Source organism: Fukomys damarensis, unplaced genomic scaffold, assembly GCF_012274545.1.
Source record: "Fukomys damarensis isolate Sample0158 unplaced genomic scaffold, DMR_v1.0_HiC HiC_scaffold_11, whole genome shotgun sequence".
NCBI classification, from domain to species: Eukaryota; Metazoa; Chordata; class Mammalia; order Rodentia; family Bathyergidae; genus Fukomys; species Fukomys damarensis.
Genome location: NW_022900923.1, coordinates 8,132,805 through 8,152,783, shown reverse-complemented (window position 1 = coordinate 8,152,783; position 19,979 = coordinate 8,132,805). Strand labels below are relative to the sequence as shown.

The following is a 19,979-nucleotide window of genomic DNA, read 5'->3' as shown; positions in this document are numbered from 1 at the left end:
GTGCAGCCGAGCACGCTTCCTCCCGGAAACGCTAGGCGGTGCCACAAAAGAGTTCCAGTTCCTGCTCCGTAGACGTGGGGCATGGGGGCGGCGAGCGTGGGTCTGGTGGATTGTCACTGCCACCTCTCCGACCCGGACTTTGACAGCGTAGGTGAGGGCGAGGCGGGACCTAGGGGAGTGGGGAGGTCTCCGTCTTTTCCCTGCAGATTTTCTTTTCTCTGTTCTTTTAGCCCGAAGCCCCACTTTCCCCTCAGACCCTGTCTAGGGCCCTTTCTGACCTGCCTGATTTCTTATTTAACCTCTACCACGCTGATTTTTCTGACCCAGTAAAGTGTCGATCTCCACAAAGCTTGTATTTGCCGTGCCTGGTTTCTGGAGACCCTTCTCCTACCCTCTGGGGGTTGAGCTGTTTATCCCCAGGAATTGGTCACCCCCCATGTCTTCGCGCGCCCCTGTTTTGAAGGGGAGAGGCAAACAGAAAGAACGCGCACGAATACACACAACCAGTTATAAAGTGTTTTTGCACGGTTGACTGGGAACTAGACACATAATAGAGAAGGAAGAGTAGGTGTCTTAGTTTCAGGGGAAAACTTTCTTAAGAGGTGGCATTTAAGGCCAGGAAAACAAAGACAGCCAAGCAAAGGGTGAGTTATGGTGGTGAAGAAAGCAGGCAGGCTGCGGCCCCCAGACAAGACAGAATTTGGCCCACTTGTTACCAAAAGGCTGGAGGAGCGGGATGAGCTAGGAGGAGGAATGAAACCAAGACTGGAGAAGTTTGCAGGAGGGATGGAAAGTGAGATAGGCCAGTAAGGAATTTGGATCGTATAAGACGCAATGTTGGTCCATTAAAGGTGAGGGTTTTGTTTAGGAGAAAGACAAGGTCAGATATCCATGTCAAGACTTCTGCCACTCTGCTTCAAGAGGAGGGAAGTGGAAGTTGGAGGCCATTGCAGTATATGGATAGGGGCTGAGTAGTACTAGGATGGCAGAGCAGGAGAATCTGAGAGAAGTAGATGTAGTCAAGATGCGTTGTAGAGATGGAGTCCACAGGATGCTAGGGATGACAGTTTAGAGATGGAATCCACAGAGCATATTAAGGAATTAGATGTGGAGAACAAGAAAAAGGGAAGGATTGAGGCTAGCTCAGATTTTTAGCACGTGCTGTGAAAAGAGTGGTTCTGTTTACTGAAGTAAGTGAAGAACAAGGTATGGGGAGGAGGGAAATGGGCAGCAGGAATAGGCTGTGGGGAGAACAGACTTGTGTTTGGGACACATTGGACAGCCTGATCCCATCCAAGTACAGAGGTCATATGGTCATTTTTAAATGTGAGTTATGGGTTCAGGAGAGTTACAAGCCAGACATAAAAAGTGAGGGTTCAACATAGTGATGGTTAAAACCATGAGAACAGGTGAGATTAGGTAAAGCTAGTGCAGAGAGAAGAGGAGAGGGTAATTAGGTCAGAAAGGCTGCCACTTGCCTTGCAAGCAGAAGGAACCAAGTTCTATCCCTGGTACAAAAAACGGGGGGTGGGCAGTGGAGGAGACTAACAGGAGCCACCAGTGAGAGAAAGGTGTTGTAGAAGCCAAGCATGGTATTTTAGAAAGAGTAGGCAAAAGAGGGGTTCCAAATGTTGCTGAGGGGCAGAGTAAGAGGAGGAAAGAGAAAAGTCTTTTATATTTGACAGAAGAAGTTTCTATTTTAACGCAGTGGGAAAAGAAGCCAGGCCTTCCTGAGAGGAGGAGGAAATAGGAAATGGGTCAGTGTAGGCTTTTGCTTTCCACCACCCCATTCCTTGTTAACATTGTGATTCTTGGTACCTGAACTGCATTGATATATGTACACAGAGAGCAGTTACTTATTCATCTAAATAATGGTGATAATCTTTGCTTACTTTAGGATCTGGATGATGTGTTGGAGAAAGCCAAGAAGGTAAGTCAGTATCTTTAATGGCCCACTTTTTGTTTATTTTTCCCACTAACATCAAGTCATATTAGCTTGGTGTACCATGTTGTTTAGCTATGCTATGTTTATATATGCTGTGGTGATGTTGCATCTGTAATTAATATCAGGTAGCACTTACTAAGGATTTACCATGTACCAGCACTGACCTAAGCCCTTTCTAAACTTTATTTCATTTGGTGTTTCACAGTCTTCTGAGGAAGTTACCATTTTATAGGCAGCCATTCCCCCCATTTAATAAGTGAGGAAGTTAAGGCCTAAAGATTACTACTTGGTCCAAAGACACATGCTAGTGAAGTGACAGAGACAGATTAATCTGAATTCAGAATGAGTTCCTGAAGCCAACCTGGTCATCAGTGCTACAGGACAAATCGGTCCCTTTGTCAGTCCTTAAAATTCATAGTATTCTGGAGATAAGGGATATAAAAGTTTTCTGAAACATTTTGATTTGTTAAGAAAAGTTATTTTTGGAAGTGTTTGTGAAATTTATTGCAACTAGCTTTTTGTGGTCTTCTCAGAAATTGAAATATAGAGCCAGAAATGTTTGTTTATTAATACACTTTTACATACAGCAACTTTCAAGTTAATTAGATGTATGTATTTCAGGATCACGTAAGCCTAATGATCTTTGGCAAGTTGTTTGATTACATTCTAAATCTAACTCATAGGTTTATATAGATTAAATAAGGTAATATTTATATTTCACTGGATTTATATTAACTGTGAGTGTTATTTTGGACTCTTAACTATCTGTATTTTTTTTTTCAGGCCAACATTGTGGCCCTTGTGGCAGTTGCTGAGCATTCAGGAGAATTTAAAAAGATTATTCAACTTTCAGAAAGGTGCTACTTTTAATTAAGTTTATAAAGAATTGTTAATATGCACACAGTTATGATATTAGATTTATAATATCAGAGACCTATTTTAGAGAGTGAAGAGGAAAAAGCCTATTAATATAACCCTAAAAAGAGATTATCTTCTGCTGGTTCTTCAGAATGACATCATACTCTCCTAGTCTACAATTCCTCTTAATTTTCCTCTATGTTTAGGTACAGTGGGTTCATCCTGCCATGCTTAGGTGTTCATCCGGTTCAGGGGCTTTCACCAGAAGACCAAAGAAGTGTCACATTAAAGGTAACAGTCATATAAAGCAAAAACCATTAAAAATGATAACTTTTGGCCTAATAATCCTCCTTTTTCTACTTTATAGTTTAAGAAAATAACCCAAGAGAAGCACTACCCTCTCTAACAAATATGTTCATTGCAGGGCCAGGGATTTAGGTCAATGGTGCCACCGCCTGCCTCGCAAGCACAGAGTCCTGAGTTCCATCTCCAGTACCAAAAAACAAACAAATAAACGAATATGTACATCGCAGCACTGTCTGTAATAGAGAAAAATGGAAACCACCTAGGGCTTCAGAAATAAAGGAATCACTAGCTAACTTGTAGTATAAATACATTTATAGAAAATGTTTATCATAATGGGGAGAAAAGCAGGATAACAGTTTATGGGATACTAGTAACACACATTTAAAGACAGTCTATAAAGGAAAAGACTGGAGAGAAAGCACAGAAATGATGGTAATTATGATAATCTGCTGGAATTATAGATGACTTTTTCCACATTTTTTTGGTCCTACTGTCATATTGCTTTTGCAAACAAAACAAAAGATGATCTAGGAAAAGAAAACTATGGATTCATAGGTTCCATACAGTAAGGAGACAGTGAGCTCAAGTCTGTGGTCTCTCCTCTGAAGTGGAGGCAGCACAGCCGGAGTGCGCTGTTTGCACTCTCCACGGAACCCTCCACACATGGTCTCACTGACTCAGCTGTTGTGGGGCTCGTGTCTGGAGGTCCCCCAAAGCCTCACGCTTTCTCAGAGGTGGCTGACTCTGGAATGTGTGATTAACCTGTGGTGGGGCGAGGCCGAGGGCACTAGGATAGGGGTGCAGTGCTGCCATACTAGGTCTGAATAAGATAAAAGGGCAGGAAGCTGCTAAGGGCCCTTGTTACCTTTGCTACCTGGTGTGCGCCATGTTGTTTCTCTCTGTGAGGCCTGTTTGTTATCCCTGCCTTGGAGCCAGCCGTTTATGGACTGAAACCTCTACGAACTATATGCCAAATAAACCTTTCACCTTTAACTTTAGGTTTGTCTAAGCTACGAGAGAAAAGTAACTAAACTGTGTTTCATGCTCATCTCCTGACTTAGCGCCACAAAAATGCTAATTTCTTGAGTGTTTCATTACATAATGGAATTGATAGTCCAATTCCAAAAATGTTATTACTGTTTATTACCTGTGAATAATTTCAAATGAGGGGACCAGGGGGTTCTTTGCTGCTGATGGACAAAGAGCCCTGAGCATTTGGTTCACATCACTTGTATTCACTTAGACATGGGAGTGAGCAGTTAGGTTGAGAGAAGATTCATCTGCCTCTTGTACCCCGGTAGACATCCAGATCTCAGCTGTATTGACTCTTCTCTGGAAGCTGGAGCGTGCTAGCATGCCTGCATGTTGCTAAAGGAGGCACACCTTGCTGTTTTTCTCTTTTGTGCTCACAGAGAATGTCAGTTAAGCCTCAGTCCTCATTATCTGGTTTCCTATAGTTAAGGAACTTAAGACCTTATGGGAATAGAAAAGAGGTCAGAGATAGACCTACGTGGTTGGGTATAGTGGTACACACCTGGAATCCCAGCACTAGGGAGGCTGAGGCAGGAGGATCATTGTGAGTTCAAGACTATATAGCAAGACTCTGTCTCAAAAACAAACAAGAGATAGATATGAGTAGCCTTAAAAATATTTGTACAGTTACTAAAATAAATGATAAAGATGATAAAGATTATACCCACTTCTCTAAGAGATATGGCATAATTTGGATATTTGATTTGGAAAAAGCCTTGTCTGACATGATTTCACTGGTCCAGCTTGTCAGACAACTTCTCTTCTCTGATACCTAGGGATATATGCACCCTTTGATTCTCATGACAATATTAATTCTTCATCAAGTCCACTAGAATATATTTCTAAGGTGTGCCCCTGACTCTCCTCATCTAATCTCCCTTTTAATTCTCTTTTCTTCTGATTATCACCTGAAGTACTTTGCAATTTACATGTCCTAAACTAAAATCCACAAAGTAGTTTAAAAGTTATCTAGAAACAGTTTTCCCTACCTTAGAAGGGAACCCTCCCAGAGGATATTCTCCTAAATGGAAAAGGTAATATTGTTGAAACCCATGTTACACAGCTACTTGGGAGGCAGGCGGTAGAATCAATGAGCTAAATCCCAAGCCCTACACAGCTACTTTGGAAGTTAACAGACAAGCTGATATTGTTGAACTTTTAGGACAAATAGGACAAGCTAGGCTATAGATACACAAGAAATAAAATAATAGAGCAATGGAACTACTGTGTAGAAACTTACTAGAAGCTTAAATTATTTGTAATTTAAGGGGAGAATATAATATAATCCTAAGAGCTGGCATGCAAAAATGACCACCTGGTGACTCACTTTTCTCTACTAGTGCAGAAACATAGATTTACTCTTTCTCAGCTATTCCAGGAAATCCAGGTCAGACCTCCTAACTGCCAGGAAATGCCTCCTAAACGGAAGCCAATGTGTAAGTGGGAATCTTTATAAAAAGTCACGTTCTCGTAACCTGAGTATAGAGCCTGGCACATAATAGGTGCTTGTGAAATTTTAATTTTCTTCTTCCATTTTAACAAATTTACTTTTTTCTCTAGGATCTGGATGCAGCTTTGCCTATTATTGAAAATTACAAGGATCAGTTGTTGGCAATTGGAGAGGTAAAGACTCATTAGCCGATCAAATAACCAGACCTGTACATGATATGTGAAAATGATCCTTAGTTCAGTATTGGTGATTACAACTGTCTTGGATAATTGTGGTTGCTCTGTGCAACTGAGTAATAATTTATCGATATTTCCTCAGTAAGCAAAATGTGTAGAGATCAACAGAAAGCCTTCCATAGGTTTCATGGGAAAAAAACTATGCTAATAGTATTTGTAAATGACACTTTTTTTTTTTTCTTAAATATTGGTCGGTGCTCTGGTGAGTTAAAATGGTATGTGTAGCATTTCCTAAGTAATTTAAAAGCATACTTTAAATATACTCTAGAATTTATAACAAAGAACTTTTTATTTAAATAATTTGTAATGGTAATGTATCAGCAATAAATTTCATTTCTTATTAAACATAAAAGGTAAGGATAACACATAAATTCAGAATATAAGTTATGGAATACAGGCCAAAATAGTGTCCAAGGAAGCAGTCATGAATTGGTGCTGTCCAGTGTGGTGACCACATGTGCCTCTGGCACACTTAAAATGTGCCTGCTTGGAATGGAGATGTGCTGTAAGTATAAAACACATGGTGGGTTCAAAGTTTTAGTACAAGCTGAGCATCGTGGCACACTCCTATAACCCCAGCACTGGGGAGGCTGAGGCCAGAGGATCGCCATGAGTTCAAGGCCAGTGTGGGCTACGCAGTGAATTCAAGAGCAGCCTGAACTACACACTGAAACCGCGTCTCAAAAAACTAACAACAACAAAAAAAGTCTTAGTACAAGAAAAATCTGTATGTGTGTGTGAATACACATATATAAATAACTCATTTTTTACATTGATTATATGTTAAAGTAATGTTTTTAATTCATTGGGTTAATGTATATTATTAAAGGTAATTTCACTTATTTTTGTCAATATTTTTCCTATAGCTACAGCATTGACTCATAGTACCTCTTTTGGAGCTCACTAAACCATAAATATGTAATTGTTTTGTTTTTCTGCTGTAGGTTGGGCTGGATTTCTCTCCCAGATTTGCTGGCACTGATGAACAGAAGGAAGAGCAAAGACAAGTCCTAATCAGACAGATCCAGTTAGCCAAAAGGCTAAATTTGCCTTTGTGGGTTAATTAATAATCTTTTACAATAATAGCAATAGGGCTTGGGATTTGGCTCAGTGGTTCCACTGCCTTGCAAGTGCAAGGGCCTGAGAGCGATCCCCGGTACCAAAATAATAATCATAATAATTAATAATAGTGATAGATCAAGTTAATAATGATCTAAGAATCCTCCTAAAATGGAGCTCTACATCATTCTTTTCTCTGAATTATTTTATAGAACAGAAATAACACTTAAACTTTAAGTATTCAAAGGAATTTTGTTGTTAAACAGAAATGTTCACTCACGCTCCGCTGGGAGACCTACCATCAACCTCCTACGCGAGCAAGGTATTTAGCTCTGAAAGGATTGTGCTGATGTTTCTGTTTGACAGTGCCAGTTCATGTTCTCATGGTGCAAGCCATGTTTTCATTTGATTTCTTAAAGGGAAAGGAATGGGGCAAGAATGGAAGTGGCAATGAGTGAGGTGATTTTGCAAATCCAGCTACTTTCGCAAGGTCCCCAACACACTTATGATCTTTATCAAGTAAGGCCAGAGCAAGTGAGATGAATCAGTTTATATTCCTTCACTTAAAAATCCGGAGCTTTGATTCTTTAATCAACTTGTTAAAGAAAAAAGAAAAGTGAGAGAAGGGCAATCACATTGGGCTGCTGTTTTGTGTGTTTCCTGGTTGTTCCTTCAGAAAATGGCATTGTACATATTGTTGCCATCGTATATAAAACACACCATGATCTTCACCAGTAGTTCCTAAAGATATCCTACAGTGTTATTTATCACACTTTTTAAAATGCCATCCACAGTAAGAAATATATTTGAGATACCACATGTAAATAATACTGACCGAAGTTTTGCAAGCAGTATATAATTGTGTACATGTGTATAGGCAAGTTTAAGTGTAGGCATCCATGTATATAAAAGCACACAGTGGTTGCTTATGACCTAAGTTGACTAAGTTGGTTTCACAATTCATAGTATCATAACCTACTAATGGTCATGCTTATCGTTTTTTAAAATGCTGTAAAAGAATGGAGTAAAAATAGTTACCTGCTACTAGAAAGCACTGTATTTCTCAGTAATGAATACTGAACCCTTCTGAAAGTGTAATTTTTATACAGGGTAAACAACTCTCCTTTCAGAACTGAAGTTGGTTTTGTGAATCCAACTCTGGGTTCTTAATTTATTAGTCATTTAATTTTCCATTTCTTCTTCCACTAGCATTTTTGTTGGGAAAATCAATTTGCCTAAAAACCTCTTATTATTCTACTCTTTGAAAACTGTATCCTTATCTATCTCTATGATATTTATCATAGAATTTCATCTTTATCGTTGTGTCCAAATTTATTTAAAATGACAGATCTCTGTTCAGTTTAAGTAAGTGGAAAGCCTCTTGTTAAGGACATAAAATGGACTCTGATTTCTCTTGAATTTTGGGAGATGCTGACAGGGTACTGCTGCATGCATTTGATGGTCGACCGTCTGTAGCCATGGAGGGCGTAAGAGCTGGGTACTTCTTCTCAATTCCACCATCTATCATAAGGAGTGGGCAGGTAGGTTCTCATTAAAATGTAGCTAACTCTTTGAGAAATATAATTTAAAATATAAGCTTTGACAGCATACTTGTGATACTACTCTTGTTTCATTAGAATAATTAATCTTAGATCACTATCCCACACATATTAACTAAAACTATCAAGAACCTAAATATAAGAGCTAAAATTTAAAAACCCAGAAGAAAACAGGCCTACATTTTTTGACCTAAGATAAGGTAATATTTTCCCAAATATGACACCAAAACCCAAGCAACCAAAGAAAAACATGGCTAAGTCGGTTATCATCTAAATTTAAAACATCTGAAATTTTTAAAAAGACGTTTATACTTCAGTACACACTATCAAAACAAAAAGACAATCCACAGAAAGTGAAAAAATATTTGGAAATCATGTAGTCAATAAGGGTTAAATATCCAAAATATATAAAGCATCATTACAATTCAATAATGAAGCAAATATATAACTTGATTAAAAAGGGCAAAAGATTTAAGGAGATACTTCTCTTAAGAAAATAGGCTGGGGGCTGGGGATTTAGCTCACTGGTGCCACTGCCTGCCTTGCAAGCACTAGGTCCTAAGTTCCATCGCTGGGCACAGTGGTACATGCCCATAATCCCTGCACTTGAGAGGCTGAGGCAAGAGGATTCCAGTGAGTTTAAGGCCGGCCAAGGCTGTATAGTGAGGCCCTATCTCAAAATACCAAGGAAAGAAAGATACAAATAGGCAATAAACATGTAAAAAATGTGCAACCTCAGTGGACTTAGTAGACATCTACAGAGTGGTCCACCCTCTAAATCAGAATATACATTTTTTTCGGCTGCACATGGGTCATTCTCCAAAATAGACCACATACTAGCTTGTAGAACATGTTTAAGTAAATGCAGTATATGCTCACCCATGTAACAGCGGCATTTTGTAATAGCTAAAACTTGGGAACAGCCCAATTGCCCATCACCTGGAGACTGGATAAAGAAGATGTGGCTTTTCTACACAGTAGAGTACTACTCAGCCATAAAGAATGAGAAACTAGAGACAGTTATAGCTATATGGATCCACGTTGACACCATACTCTTAAGTGAAATAAATAGGACACCTATATGTAAATACTGAATAGTTTCTGTGGTGTGAAAAACTAAAATTGTAAGGATCAAAATGTATAATTGATATTGTGAAATAGGAAGAAAATGTGTAAAGGAGTAGGGGAAGTGGGAGGGGTAGGGGAAAGGAAAGAAGGAAAAAGAAAAAATATGAGAAATGGAAAATAAAGAAGGTGGGGGTGACAGGGCAGGGGAGTGGGGAAAAAATAACCAAGATACACCATGCAAAGGTACAAGATCCTAATGATGAATGTAACTTTATTGTATACCTAAAATGTACCAGTAAACTTAATGGAAAAAAATGTACAACCTCATTTTTTGTTACAGAAATGCAGATCAAAAGCATATTAAATCCAGGTGTGGTAGTGCATGCCTGTAGTCCCAGCACTCCAGAGGCTGAGGCAGCAGAATCACTGTGAATTCTAGGCCAGCCTGAACTACGTAGCAAGACCCTGTCTCAAAACAAATAAACAGGGCTAGGGATTTCGCTTAGTGGCACCGCACCTGCCTCACAAGTACAAGGTCACGGGTTCAATCCCCAGTACCCAAAAGAAAAAAAAAAGTGTTTAGATACCACTTCATACCCCACCCAATTTGGTAGTTCCTCAAAAAGTTAAATACAGAATTATCATGGGACCCAGCATTTCCCCACTTAGAATACCCAAAAGAAAGGAAAATATGCTCACATAAATATTTATAGCAGCATTGTTCATAATAGCCAAAACAATGTCCTTCATCTAATGAATAGGCAAGCAAAATATGATACACCGTACAGTGGAATACTGTCCTGTCATAAAGAGGAATGAACTGCCAAGTCATACTACAACACGATGGTAAGAGAAGGCAGCCGGACAGACAAGGCCAGGTGTGGTATGATTCCATTTATACAAAATACCCCGGCTAGGCAAATCCCAGAGATAAAGTGGATCAGTGGTTTCCAGGGACTGGAGGGGAGAAGAAGGGAGAGTGACTGCCAATGGGTAGAGAGTTTCTTTTGGGGGTGACGACCACATCTGTGTAGCCTTGTGCGTGTAGTGAAAACATTGAATTATACATTCCAATGGTTAGATATGGTACGTGAATTATAGCTCAGAAAACATAATTTACTGTATATCATCAATTTTAGAACAATCACTTTTTTGTATTTTGTCTGTGAAATTTGTTTGTTTGTTTGTTTGTTTGTTATTTTGGTACCGGGAATCAAACTTGGGACCTTACGCTTGCGAGGCAGGTGGCAGAACCACTGAGCTAAACCTCTGGCCCTCGTCTGTGAAACTGTGCATGTTACAGTGATTTAAGGTTCTAGGCAGTACAGTAAGTGGTCTGTCAGTATTGAAAAACCAGTGTATTTCAGAGTGCAGAATGGAAACACGGGCCAAATTTAAAAAACATCTTCATTAGCAACCATTTATCTTTTTAGTTGTTTTTAAATTATAATTTTTAAAGCAGATATGTTGAAGGCCATATCCACGGTGACTCGCCCCTTTTAGGTGTGTGGTTCTGTTCTGACAATTGTGTACTGCCACGAACACCACCACATCCTAGATGCAGAGCATTTCTGTCATCCTCAAAGCCGCCCTGCACACCTTTCTGGTCCACTCCTTCCACCGTTGGTCTCTGGCAACCATTCGGATTCCTGCTCCTATAGTGTTGCATTTTTGGACATTATGTAAATGAAAGCATTTTTGTGTGTTCTGTGATCTGGTTTCTTTCACTTAATGATTTGAGACCTATGTGTGCTCTTGCGTGTATAAGTAGTCCGTTTAATTTTGATTGCTGGGTAACAGATATGTGGGTGTACCACTGTTTACGCACACACCAGCTGATGGACATTTGGATTGTTTCCAGCTTGACACTATCAGGAAAAGAGCTGCCACAAACATATCCATGCAGGCCTTTGGACATGTATTTGCATTTCTCTCAAATTATTACCTGAAGTGGGATTACTGAATCACAGTGTAGATATACCATAATTTAAATATTACCTTAAAAAAAGATTGGATTTTTTCCCACTTTTTTCTGTTATAAACAAGGTTTGTAACACACACAAATATATAGGCACAATGACCAGTTATCTTCTATAAATGAAATCACTGAGTATATATATAATTTTTATTTTATTATTTTAATTAATTAATTATTTATTTATTGATACTGGGGATTGAAGCAAGGTAGGCAGCAGAACCACTGAGCTAAATTCCTGGCTTTTTTTTTGAGACCATATCACTATGTAGCCCAGGCTGGCCTTGAACTGGAGGAGATCCTCCTCCCTCAGCCTCCCGAGTGGGGATTACAGACTTGTGCCTCCATGCCCAGCACTGAGTATATATTTCTAAAATTCTGATCTAACTGGTCACATTTCCTTCAAGGAAATTCGTAGCAATTTAACCTTTATCAACAGCACATGAGAATACTCATTTGTGTGCTTTTGAAGTATAATCTTAAGTAATTTTAACAATGTTCCACTAGGCATCATGTGTACCCCTTCCCATTTTTTCAAGTGCAGTGTCAGCAAAACAGTTGTGTTCTTGGCGTAAACTGATTGAACTCACTGAAGTCCTTACAATTCATACTTTAAGAATTATAAAATAAATAAAAACATCCACCACCCAATCTAAAATTGAGGTGTGCAAAACAACTTTAGATTTATATACCTAAAACCTTGAGTGACTTAAAGAGAATGGTAGAAAGAAGTTGAGTGAAATTGGTCGGGGATGACAGAACTCCTTGGATCTTCCAGTGGGCATTTGATAGCAGATGTCTGGATTTCTTGTTGGGTGTACTTCGTTTTTGCTATGGTTATTTTTGGTTCTCTGGAAGCTTTGGATATTTTTTAGAAATGAGTATTTATATTTTAACATAACTATTAGGCACCTGGATAGCATTGATCAATTAAATATGAAACATGAATTTTAGATTCTTACAGGATCAAATGCATTAGCATGTAGGCTGTCATGTCCTCAGCTTTTAAACTTAACTGGCTTTCTCTTTTCTTTAAGAAGCAGAAACTGGTGAAACAGTTGCCTTTGACATCTATCTGTTTAGAAACAGATTCACCTGCACTAGGACCAGAAAAACGGGTATGTGACTTTTTAAATTTCTACATTTCTTAGACTGTATCTTTCGTTTTGAGTTATTTTCATTTATCTGTGTTGGCCAGCGCAGTGTAGTGTAAGCACAGTGGAATCATAATGCGAGGTTGAGGTTCATATTGAGTTTTTTCTCTTAAATAGAGCTATTGTATTGCCAAGAATATTATTTGATATTTAATAAGCAGCCCATCCTAATTTATGTAATAATAAGAGTGTAGTTAAAAAGCACAGTGTCTTCCCAGAACTCGGGAGGCTGAGGCAGGAGAATTTCCACAAGTTCAAGACCAGCCTGGCCTACATAGTGAATTCGAGGCCAGCCTGGACTACATGGTAAGAGCTTGTCTCAAAAAAACAAAAACAAGTACAGTGTCTGAAATCAGAAAGACTTAGGGGCCAGGGATTTAGCTCAGTGGTTCAGTGGCCTGCCTTGCAAGCGCAAGGACCTGATTTCAATTCCCAGTACCCCACCAAAAAAAAGAAAGAAAGAAAAACTTAGACTCTGTTTCTTATCCACTGTTGATTTTAACCAAACTAAATCTCTCTAAGACTCTTCTTTCTTTTACAAAACGTGGGTTAAGTAATAAAGTGCTTTAAAGATTGCGTGAAGTAATGTATGTGAACGTGCATAGCAGTGGCTGATATATAGTAGGTGATCCATACATATTCATTTTTATTTTAATTGGCATGTTATAATGAGGTTTTATTTCTTTCAGTGCAAGTATTGATCCCCTGAGTTCTTTTCAGGGGCAACATAGACTTTGAATCAACTTTGCATCCATTACCCCCACCCCCACCTTGATCCTTTTCTTCGGCTTTAGCCATCGTCTCCAGAGATCCTCTTCCCTTCAGTGTCACATCTGAATTAGTGTCTGCTTTTTTGTTTCAGGTACGAAATGAACCCTGCAACATTTCCATCTCTGCAGAATACGTTGCTCAAGTGAAAGGGATCTCAGTGGAAGAAGTTATCCAAGTGACCACAGAGAATGCGCTGAAACTGTTTCCCAGGCTTCGGCATCTGATCCAGAAGTAGCTTCAAAGCCATGCATCACAGAGCGAGGTCAGCAGCATTTAAGAAAAACAAATGTTCTGATTAAGAACCTGAACTGTGCATAGGGATAGAGAAGTATTCCTCATAGAAATAACGATGACGAGGAGGGGGACTCAAACTGGGCTGGGGTCCTGAATCGAGGTTAGGTTCTGACTCTCTCCCGGTGCTGCTATTCTGTTAGCCAGGTCCCGGCAGGAGATTTGGAAAATGCTAACTTCATGCTTCCTGCCTTTCCCCACTAAGCAGAGCCACCGTCTGAAGCACAGCCATTGCTTCTAGGAAGGGAAGCTCCTGCAGGCCAGGGGCCACAGTGCCATCACGAGGAGGGAGGAGGCTCAAGTTTGGTCTTCTGTGAGTTCTGCTTCCGTGGGCTCTAACCGGTCTGCACAGCGCATCTGCAGCAGCACCTCAGCTTGTGAGCACTTTCTTTAGCAAGCAGTCTGGCTCACAAACAGAAGTATTTGGCAGAATTTTTTTTTTGTTTGCCAACTTGGCATCGGGGTGACGAAGGTGACTGTGGCCATCTTTCCTGCACCGACAGATGCGGCAACTCTTTTCCAGAATCATGGAATGAATTGAGTTCAAGAACCGAAGAGCCACTGTAGTTTCTGGCACTATCAGAAATCTTGTAAAACTGAACGTTTAATACTTTCAATTATTTTTCTTTAAGGGAAACATATACAAAGTTTTCACTCTGATCTTACATTTTGAGTTAGGCAGCCACTCTATATAATCGTTATATCACCAGGCCTAAAAATTTAGTTGATAAAATGATTTGAAGTTCCAGCCTGCATACTATCACGTTTTAGAAATATAAATGGCTTTACTGAAAATATCTGACTTTTCTTGTAGGCAATAATATTTTACGTTTTTACATTTTTTAAATCTTAACTGTAAAAAATGGTTTTGCAGATCAGACAAATGCACTCAATGCCACTGAAATGGTCAAAATGGTAAAATTTTTTTCAGGGTTTTAAAACGTTCTTTGATAATTAGTGGTCAGTCTTCATTCATATTGACTGTAGATTTTCCAAAGTGTTAAGAGGAACGTAGATGACCAGAGTACAGAGCTGTGTGGTGAATCTTCACCCTCGTTACCTTTTCTGGACAGTGGTGCAGGGCGACCGTGTGGGACATTCCTTATTCCTTTGGCCTGGGCAGCGCTGTGGACCCCAGTATTGACGGTCGTATCTGGGGTTTCCATTCCCTTCATAACAAATCTCCAGATCTCTTTGAGTCCCTGAGGGGGTGTTGATTACTGACACCTGCTCCATAGATGAATTTGTCAGTAAACGTTGATGATATATTCTTGGGCCACTACGTCATTGATGGCAGAAAGGTCCTTCATCTTTCCACCTACCTTTGTGAGAGCCATTGTGCCACAGCCAAGCTGGAGAGGACAGGACGGTGAAGTGTGCATAAATATTACCAGGTGTTGTGATCAAACCCTTGAGCATCTAACACTGGGACCAAAACCTAACATCCAGGCTTGAAGGGGAGGGTGTGGTTTATTTGGGTTCTTTTTTCAGAGGTTTAGTCCATGGCTCGCTGGCTTCAAGGCAGGAACATCATGGCAGAAGGGCCTGGTGGGCAAAGCTACTCACTTCATGGTGGCCGAGAAGCGGCAGTGAGAGCTACGCTGTCCAGACGCGTGCCCCGGGCCCACCTCAACTGTGCCCACCCCTGACGGCACAGTCAGCTGTAAACCGCGGTGGGTTCATCCACTGAGTGCGGCGGCCGTGATCCAGTCAGCTCTCAAGAGTCTCGTCATCCAGTCAACTCGACAGGGTCAGTTGACACACGCAGCCAATGCTGGAAAAACTACTGAAGAGGAAAACGCAGCTTCCTAAGAAAGCAATTTGATATGACAGATCTTCAATAGATACTTCCAAATGAATTCATGTATAGAAGAACCCAAACTAGTGCTAGGGCTCATTGTCCAATCCAAAGCAACTTAAACAGAATAGGGTACTTCATGAGTGTGTTACATAGCTTTCTGTTTTTCTGACAAGACACCTGAGATGATCAGCATGTCAAGAGAAGGTTAATTTCGCCTCATGGTCTCAGAGGTTCCAGTAGATGAGTGCTGGGTGAGGTAGCACATCGTGCTGAAGAGTGCGTAGTGCAACGAAGTCACTGCGTGGATGCAAGAGAGGAAGAGACTGACCTGAAGCCTCCCCTCCCCTCCACCTCTTCACTTTCCCACAGCACCACAGGCTGGGGACCAGGTCTCCCACACATGGGCCCCGGGGACATTTAAGACCCAAACTATAGCAGTGAGGTGGGTGACATAGCTGCCCATCTGTATCATTTAGGAATGATAGACAAAATTCCTACATCTACCAAGAGGTTATGTTAAAACCAGCCTCGTGAGCTTTCCCTCAACTCTTCCTTTCCCTCTTTTCTACCACCTTGTTGCCTACATCCCCTTGCTCAAACTCTCATCTTTGAATCTATAAAGATAGGATGTAAATGGCTTCCCCTTGTCCAATCACCCCAGGGAGATGCGATCCTGGCCCTCGAAAGTGTCGGGCCATTTTCCTCATTTAACCACCTATTGTTTGTTGTGTATATCCCATAAACAGTTATTCTGCTAGCTTTCCCATTGCAAGGATACAATACCCGGCCGGACTTAAAAGGAGAAGTGGTGAGGTCTGATCTAAAAGCGTGGTGAATATTTAAATAAAATTACATTACAGTAAAATCCACAGACATTAATCCCTCTCAGAATCCTCCCCTTGCTTTGAGCACATCCCATCCTCCTTGCCCCTTTCTAAAGCAGTTCTGCAAGTCTTCTTTCCTGAGCATTTTTTATTGCACCATGGTGTGTGCTTCCATGCCCTGAAACAATTCAAAACCTTTACTGTTCATGGTCATTTTGACTTCGACAAAGAGCTTGAACGGTTGGCATGGTGCCATGTGTCATGAATAAGGCGGACGAGAACACACAGTGGTATTTTTATTTAACTGAAGTGGATGTAAATGTTTCAGATCAATTCAGGACATCGGGGCAGCCGTGAAAAGGCAAAAGGGTTTTCAGGACTGCTCCTGAACCTGGCAAGAACGTTGAGATAAGTGTGTTTGAAACGAGGGAATGTCTTGAGGGGGAGTAGTGGTAATGTGGCTTTTACTGTGGATTTTTTTTATTTAGATGCACACTGTCTTTCCAGATTAGTTCTTATGTTTGGCTCATGATTTGAGGGGATTCGGTCCTTAATCCACAGGCTCCAAAGCGGGATCGTCATGGTGTTAGCTCACGGTGGAGAAAAGATGCTCAGTTCATGGTGGCAGAAAAGCAAAACAGAGGAACCATGCCGGAGAGGAAGACCCCACAGCCACACCTCTACAACACTTCAAGACATATTTAGGAGTGTACCATGGGCGTTTTTTTTTTTTGGTACTGGGGATCGAGATGTCTTGTGCTTGTGAGGCAGGTGGCGGAACCACTGAGCTACATCCCCAGCCTGAGACTCTTCTTTCCAACCAATTGCAGGGCTCCAGAGCGTGTCAACCCCATCCATACAGAGGAGGCTCATGTGATTTCAGGCAGTTGTGAGCGTCAGTGATGCACTATCTGAAAACAACGTTGTGCCTGCAATGCAGTTATGTCTAACCAGAGGGGACTCCCTGGAGATGGCATTTTCAAACTGGTAATAGAATTTTCTGTAGAGTATCCAAATAAACTGTGAGCTGTTAGGCTTTTATCCAAAATGTTTCATCCAAACGTGCGTGCTGATGGGAGCATATATTTGGATAGCCTTCAGAATTTATGGAGCCCAGCGTGCGATGTATCTCCTAGCATCAACGTCATCTTTGCTGGATAAACTAAATCCACGCAATCCAACCAGCAGCCAGTTAGCCCAGCTTTATCAGGAAAACAAATGAGAGTGTGAGAAGAGTTTCAGCCATTGAACAAAGCTGGGATGATTGATAATAGAAAGTGGTCTTGGTCTGTTTTCATCATTGGTGTGTATAATTCACCTCCCCGTAAGTAGAAAAGCTAAAGAAATTTAAGTGCCATAACTTTTAAGGATTCTGCAGAAAGAAGGAAAAATCATTCAGAACCTACAAAAGCTTTGATTATTGATTACTTGATTGCCTTTTTAATTCCTCAGATTTTTGAATTGAAGAAAAGCATTTTAAAGTTTTTATAGGAATGTAAAGCTGTTAAAACACATAAAACTCCCTGTGAATACATATAAAAATGTGAAAGTATGTGTAACATATATACTTCAGTGCAAGAGACTTTGTCTCTTATTTCTTCATCTGTGTAGGAGTGGTTAATATGTCCAGCTCTCCACCAACTGATGGTGTCATTTGTAATCAAGAGACCTTGTTTCTATTTTATCGAGAAAGTCTTCAAATTTGATTCTAAATACCAATTATAATCTCCAACTTAATTTTGAATGTACCTACCTTACTTGCAGTTGAATAATTGTAGACAGAACAGGGTTTGATTCTGTCCAGCTATACTGAAACTGTTAAAGTTTCCTCGTGCATTGTTACTGCTGACACTTGAGCCTCATCCTTAACCATCAGTTATTGGGCGGCTCTGTAAGTCAAGGACTGTGGGTTACAAGAGGGATAAGACATGATTTACCCTCAGTTTACACTTCAGAAGATAGCCAAATGGCAATAAGCCTGACCACAATTGAAAATGTCAAATATTTCATCTTCCGATCTATCTGGAATACATATTAGATATTATTTGCTTCTCACCATGTTTTTGAGATACATAGACTCCTTTGGTCTATAAATATGCTAAACATGGGTCAGCTATTTTCTCATGTTGAGACATAGGAGTAAACTCTCTTGGCTTGAAAACAGATCATTCTGTATAGCCTTTCCCCTCAGCTAAAAGGTGGAATCCAGTCCACTCCATACAACATATTGTGAAGGAAATGGTTTGAAATTGTATAAATCATGTCAGAAGAAAAAAATAGATGTCAGCTCAACTTAGCTGGGGTGCTTCGGCCTATTTGTTCTTCAGGAGCCACAGTTCACTGCCTACTTAATAGTCCTTTCATTTAAAACGACCTCTTGTTGGGGACTCACAGGAAAAATCATGAATTAATTGGCTAGAAAGAACACAACTTTGGAATTAGATGCAAGATTAAGCCTGTGAAATGGTATCTGACAAACTTGTACAAAACAGAAATCTTCCCCCTGGTCCCTACAGTTCAAGAGCTCTGCATTCATCCCATCCCCCGAGGTCCCTCTGTATGGAGCTCTACGCCACCACTGCCAAGACAAAGCTCATCAACATGGTGCTGTCACCAGACAGATATTTACTGGAGAGTGGACATGCACCGTCAGAGAAGGTCCATTTTTTTTGTTCATTTGGTTTTTTGTTTTTTAAGACAGAGTCTCACTATGTAGTTGAGACTGACCTGGAACTCACTATGTAGTCCAGGCTGGTCTCAAACTCATAGTGATCCTCCTGCCTCAGCCTCCCGAGTGCTGGGATTACAGGCGTGAGCCACCACACTTGGCCTGAGAAAGTCCATTTTAACACAAGCTTGAAATTGGCCTCCTGTGGAGAGATTCGATCTGCAAATGCCACTTGAACCTTCTGCTACTTCTACCTTTCTTATCTTGGGTCCACTTGAAGTATCCGTGGTATTTCTCACAGTTCCTCCGGCCTTGGTCTTTACCTGTTTACCCAGAAGCCTTCCAAGGTATCCCTGTGGACACCCAAGTTGGATTCTTGTGGGGTCCCCTCTTCTCCCTGGTTCTACAGTGCATTTAAGACCACACTCCACCAGATCCACTGTAGAGGGATTTAGGGAGTAAAGAAGTGGGAATCATGGCCATTGACCCAGGTCCTTTGGATGACCCACAATCCCAGTAAGATAAACGGCTATTTTGGGGGACAGCTTCTGTGACAGTTAATTTTATGTCAACTTGGGTTGGGCTACAGAAATCTATTTGGTCAAACATTCTAGAGGTTTCAGTGAAGATGTCTTTTCGGGGGGGTGTTTTTGTTTTTTGTTTTGTTTTTTTTTGTGTGTGGTTTTGTTGAGACAGGGTCTCACTATGTAGTTGAGACTGACCTGGAACTCACTATGTAGCCCAGGCTGGTCTCGAACTCACAGCGATCCTCCTGCCTCAGCCTCCCGAGAGGGCTGGGATTACAGGCATGCGCCACCACACCCGGCAAGATGTGTTTTCAATTAGATTAACACTTAAATTAGTGGACTATGAGGAAAGCAGATTGCTTCCCACAGCTGAGACTACCTCATCTAATCTGCTGGAGGCCTCAGATGGAGAGAGACTGACCTCCCCAAGCAGGAAGAAAGTCTGCCAGCCGACT

At 40.7% G+C, this 19,979-nt stretch overlaps 1 protein-coding gene across 4 annotated transcripts; it reads left to right on the top strand.

The window, feature by feature from the left end:
- The first annotated feature begins 45 nt into the window (after nt 1-45).
- On the top strand, nt 46-18,598 carry Tatdn3 (TatD DNase domain containing 3). Of its 4 annotated transcripts, none has more exons than XM_019210449.2 (11): nt 46-147; nt 1,898-1,930; nt 2,729-2,802; nt 3,010-3,094; nt 5,702-5,764; nt 6,772-6,881; nt 7,153-7,208; nt 8,315-8,427; nt 12,529-12,606; nt 13,505-13,675; nt 17,160-18,598. In XM_019210449.2, the coding sequence occupies exons 1-10, from the start codon at nt 82-84 to the stop codon at nt 13,646-13,648; spliced, it is 822 nt and encodes a 273-aa protein (XP_019065994.1). In that variant the 5' UTR covers nt 46-81; the 3' UTR covers nt 13,649-13,675; nt 17,160-18,598. The 4 variants fall into 4 exon arrangements, with proteins under 4 accessions (XP_019065994.1, XP_019065992.1, XP_019065993.1 ...); XM_019210447.2 differs by having other exon boundaries at nt 12,526-12,606; XM_019210448.2 differs by having other exon boundaries at nt 12,526-12,606; nt 16,891-18,598.
- Nucleotides 18,599-19,979: the final 1,381 nt, after the last annotated feature.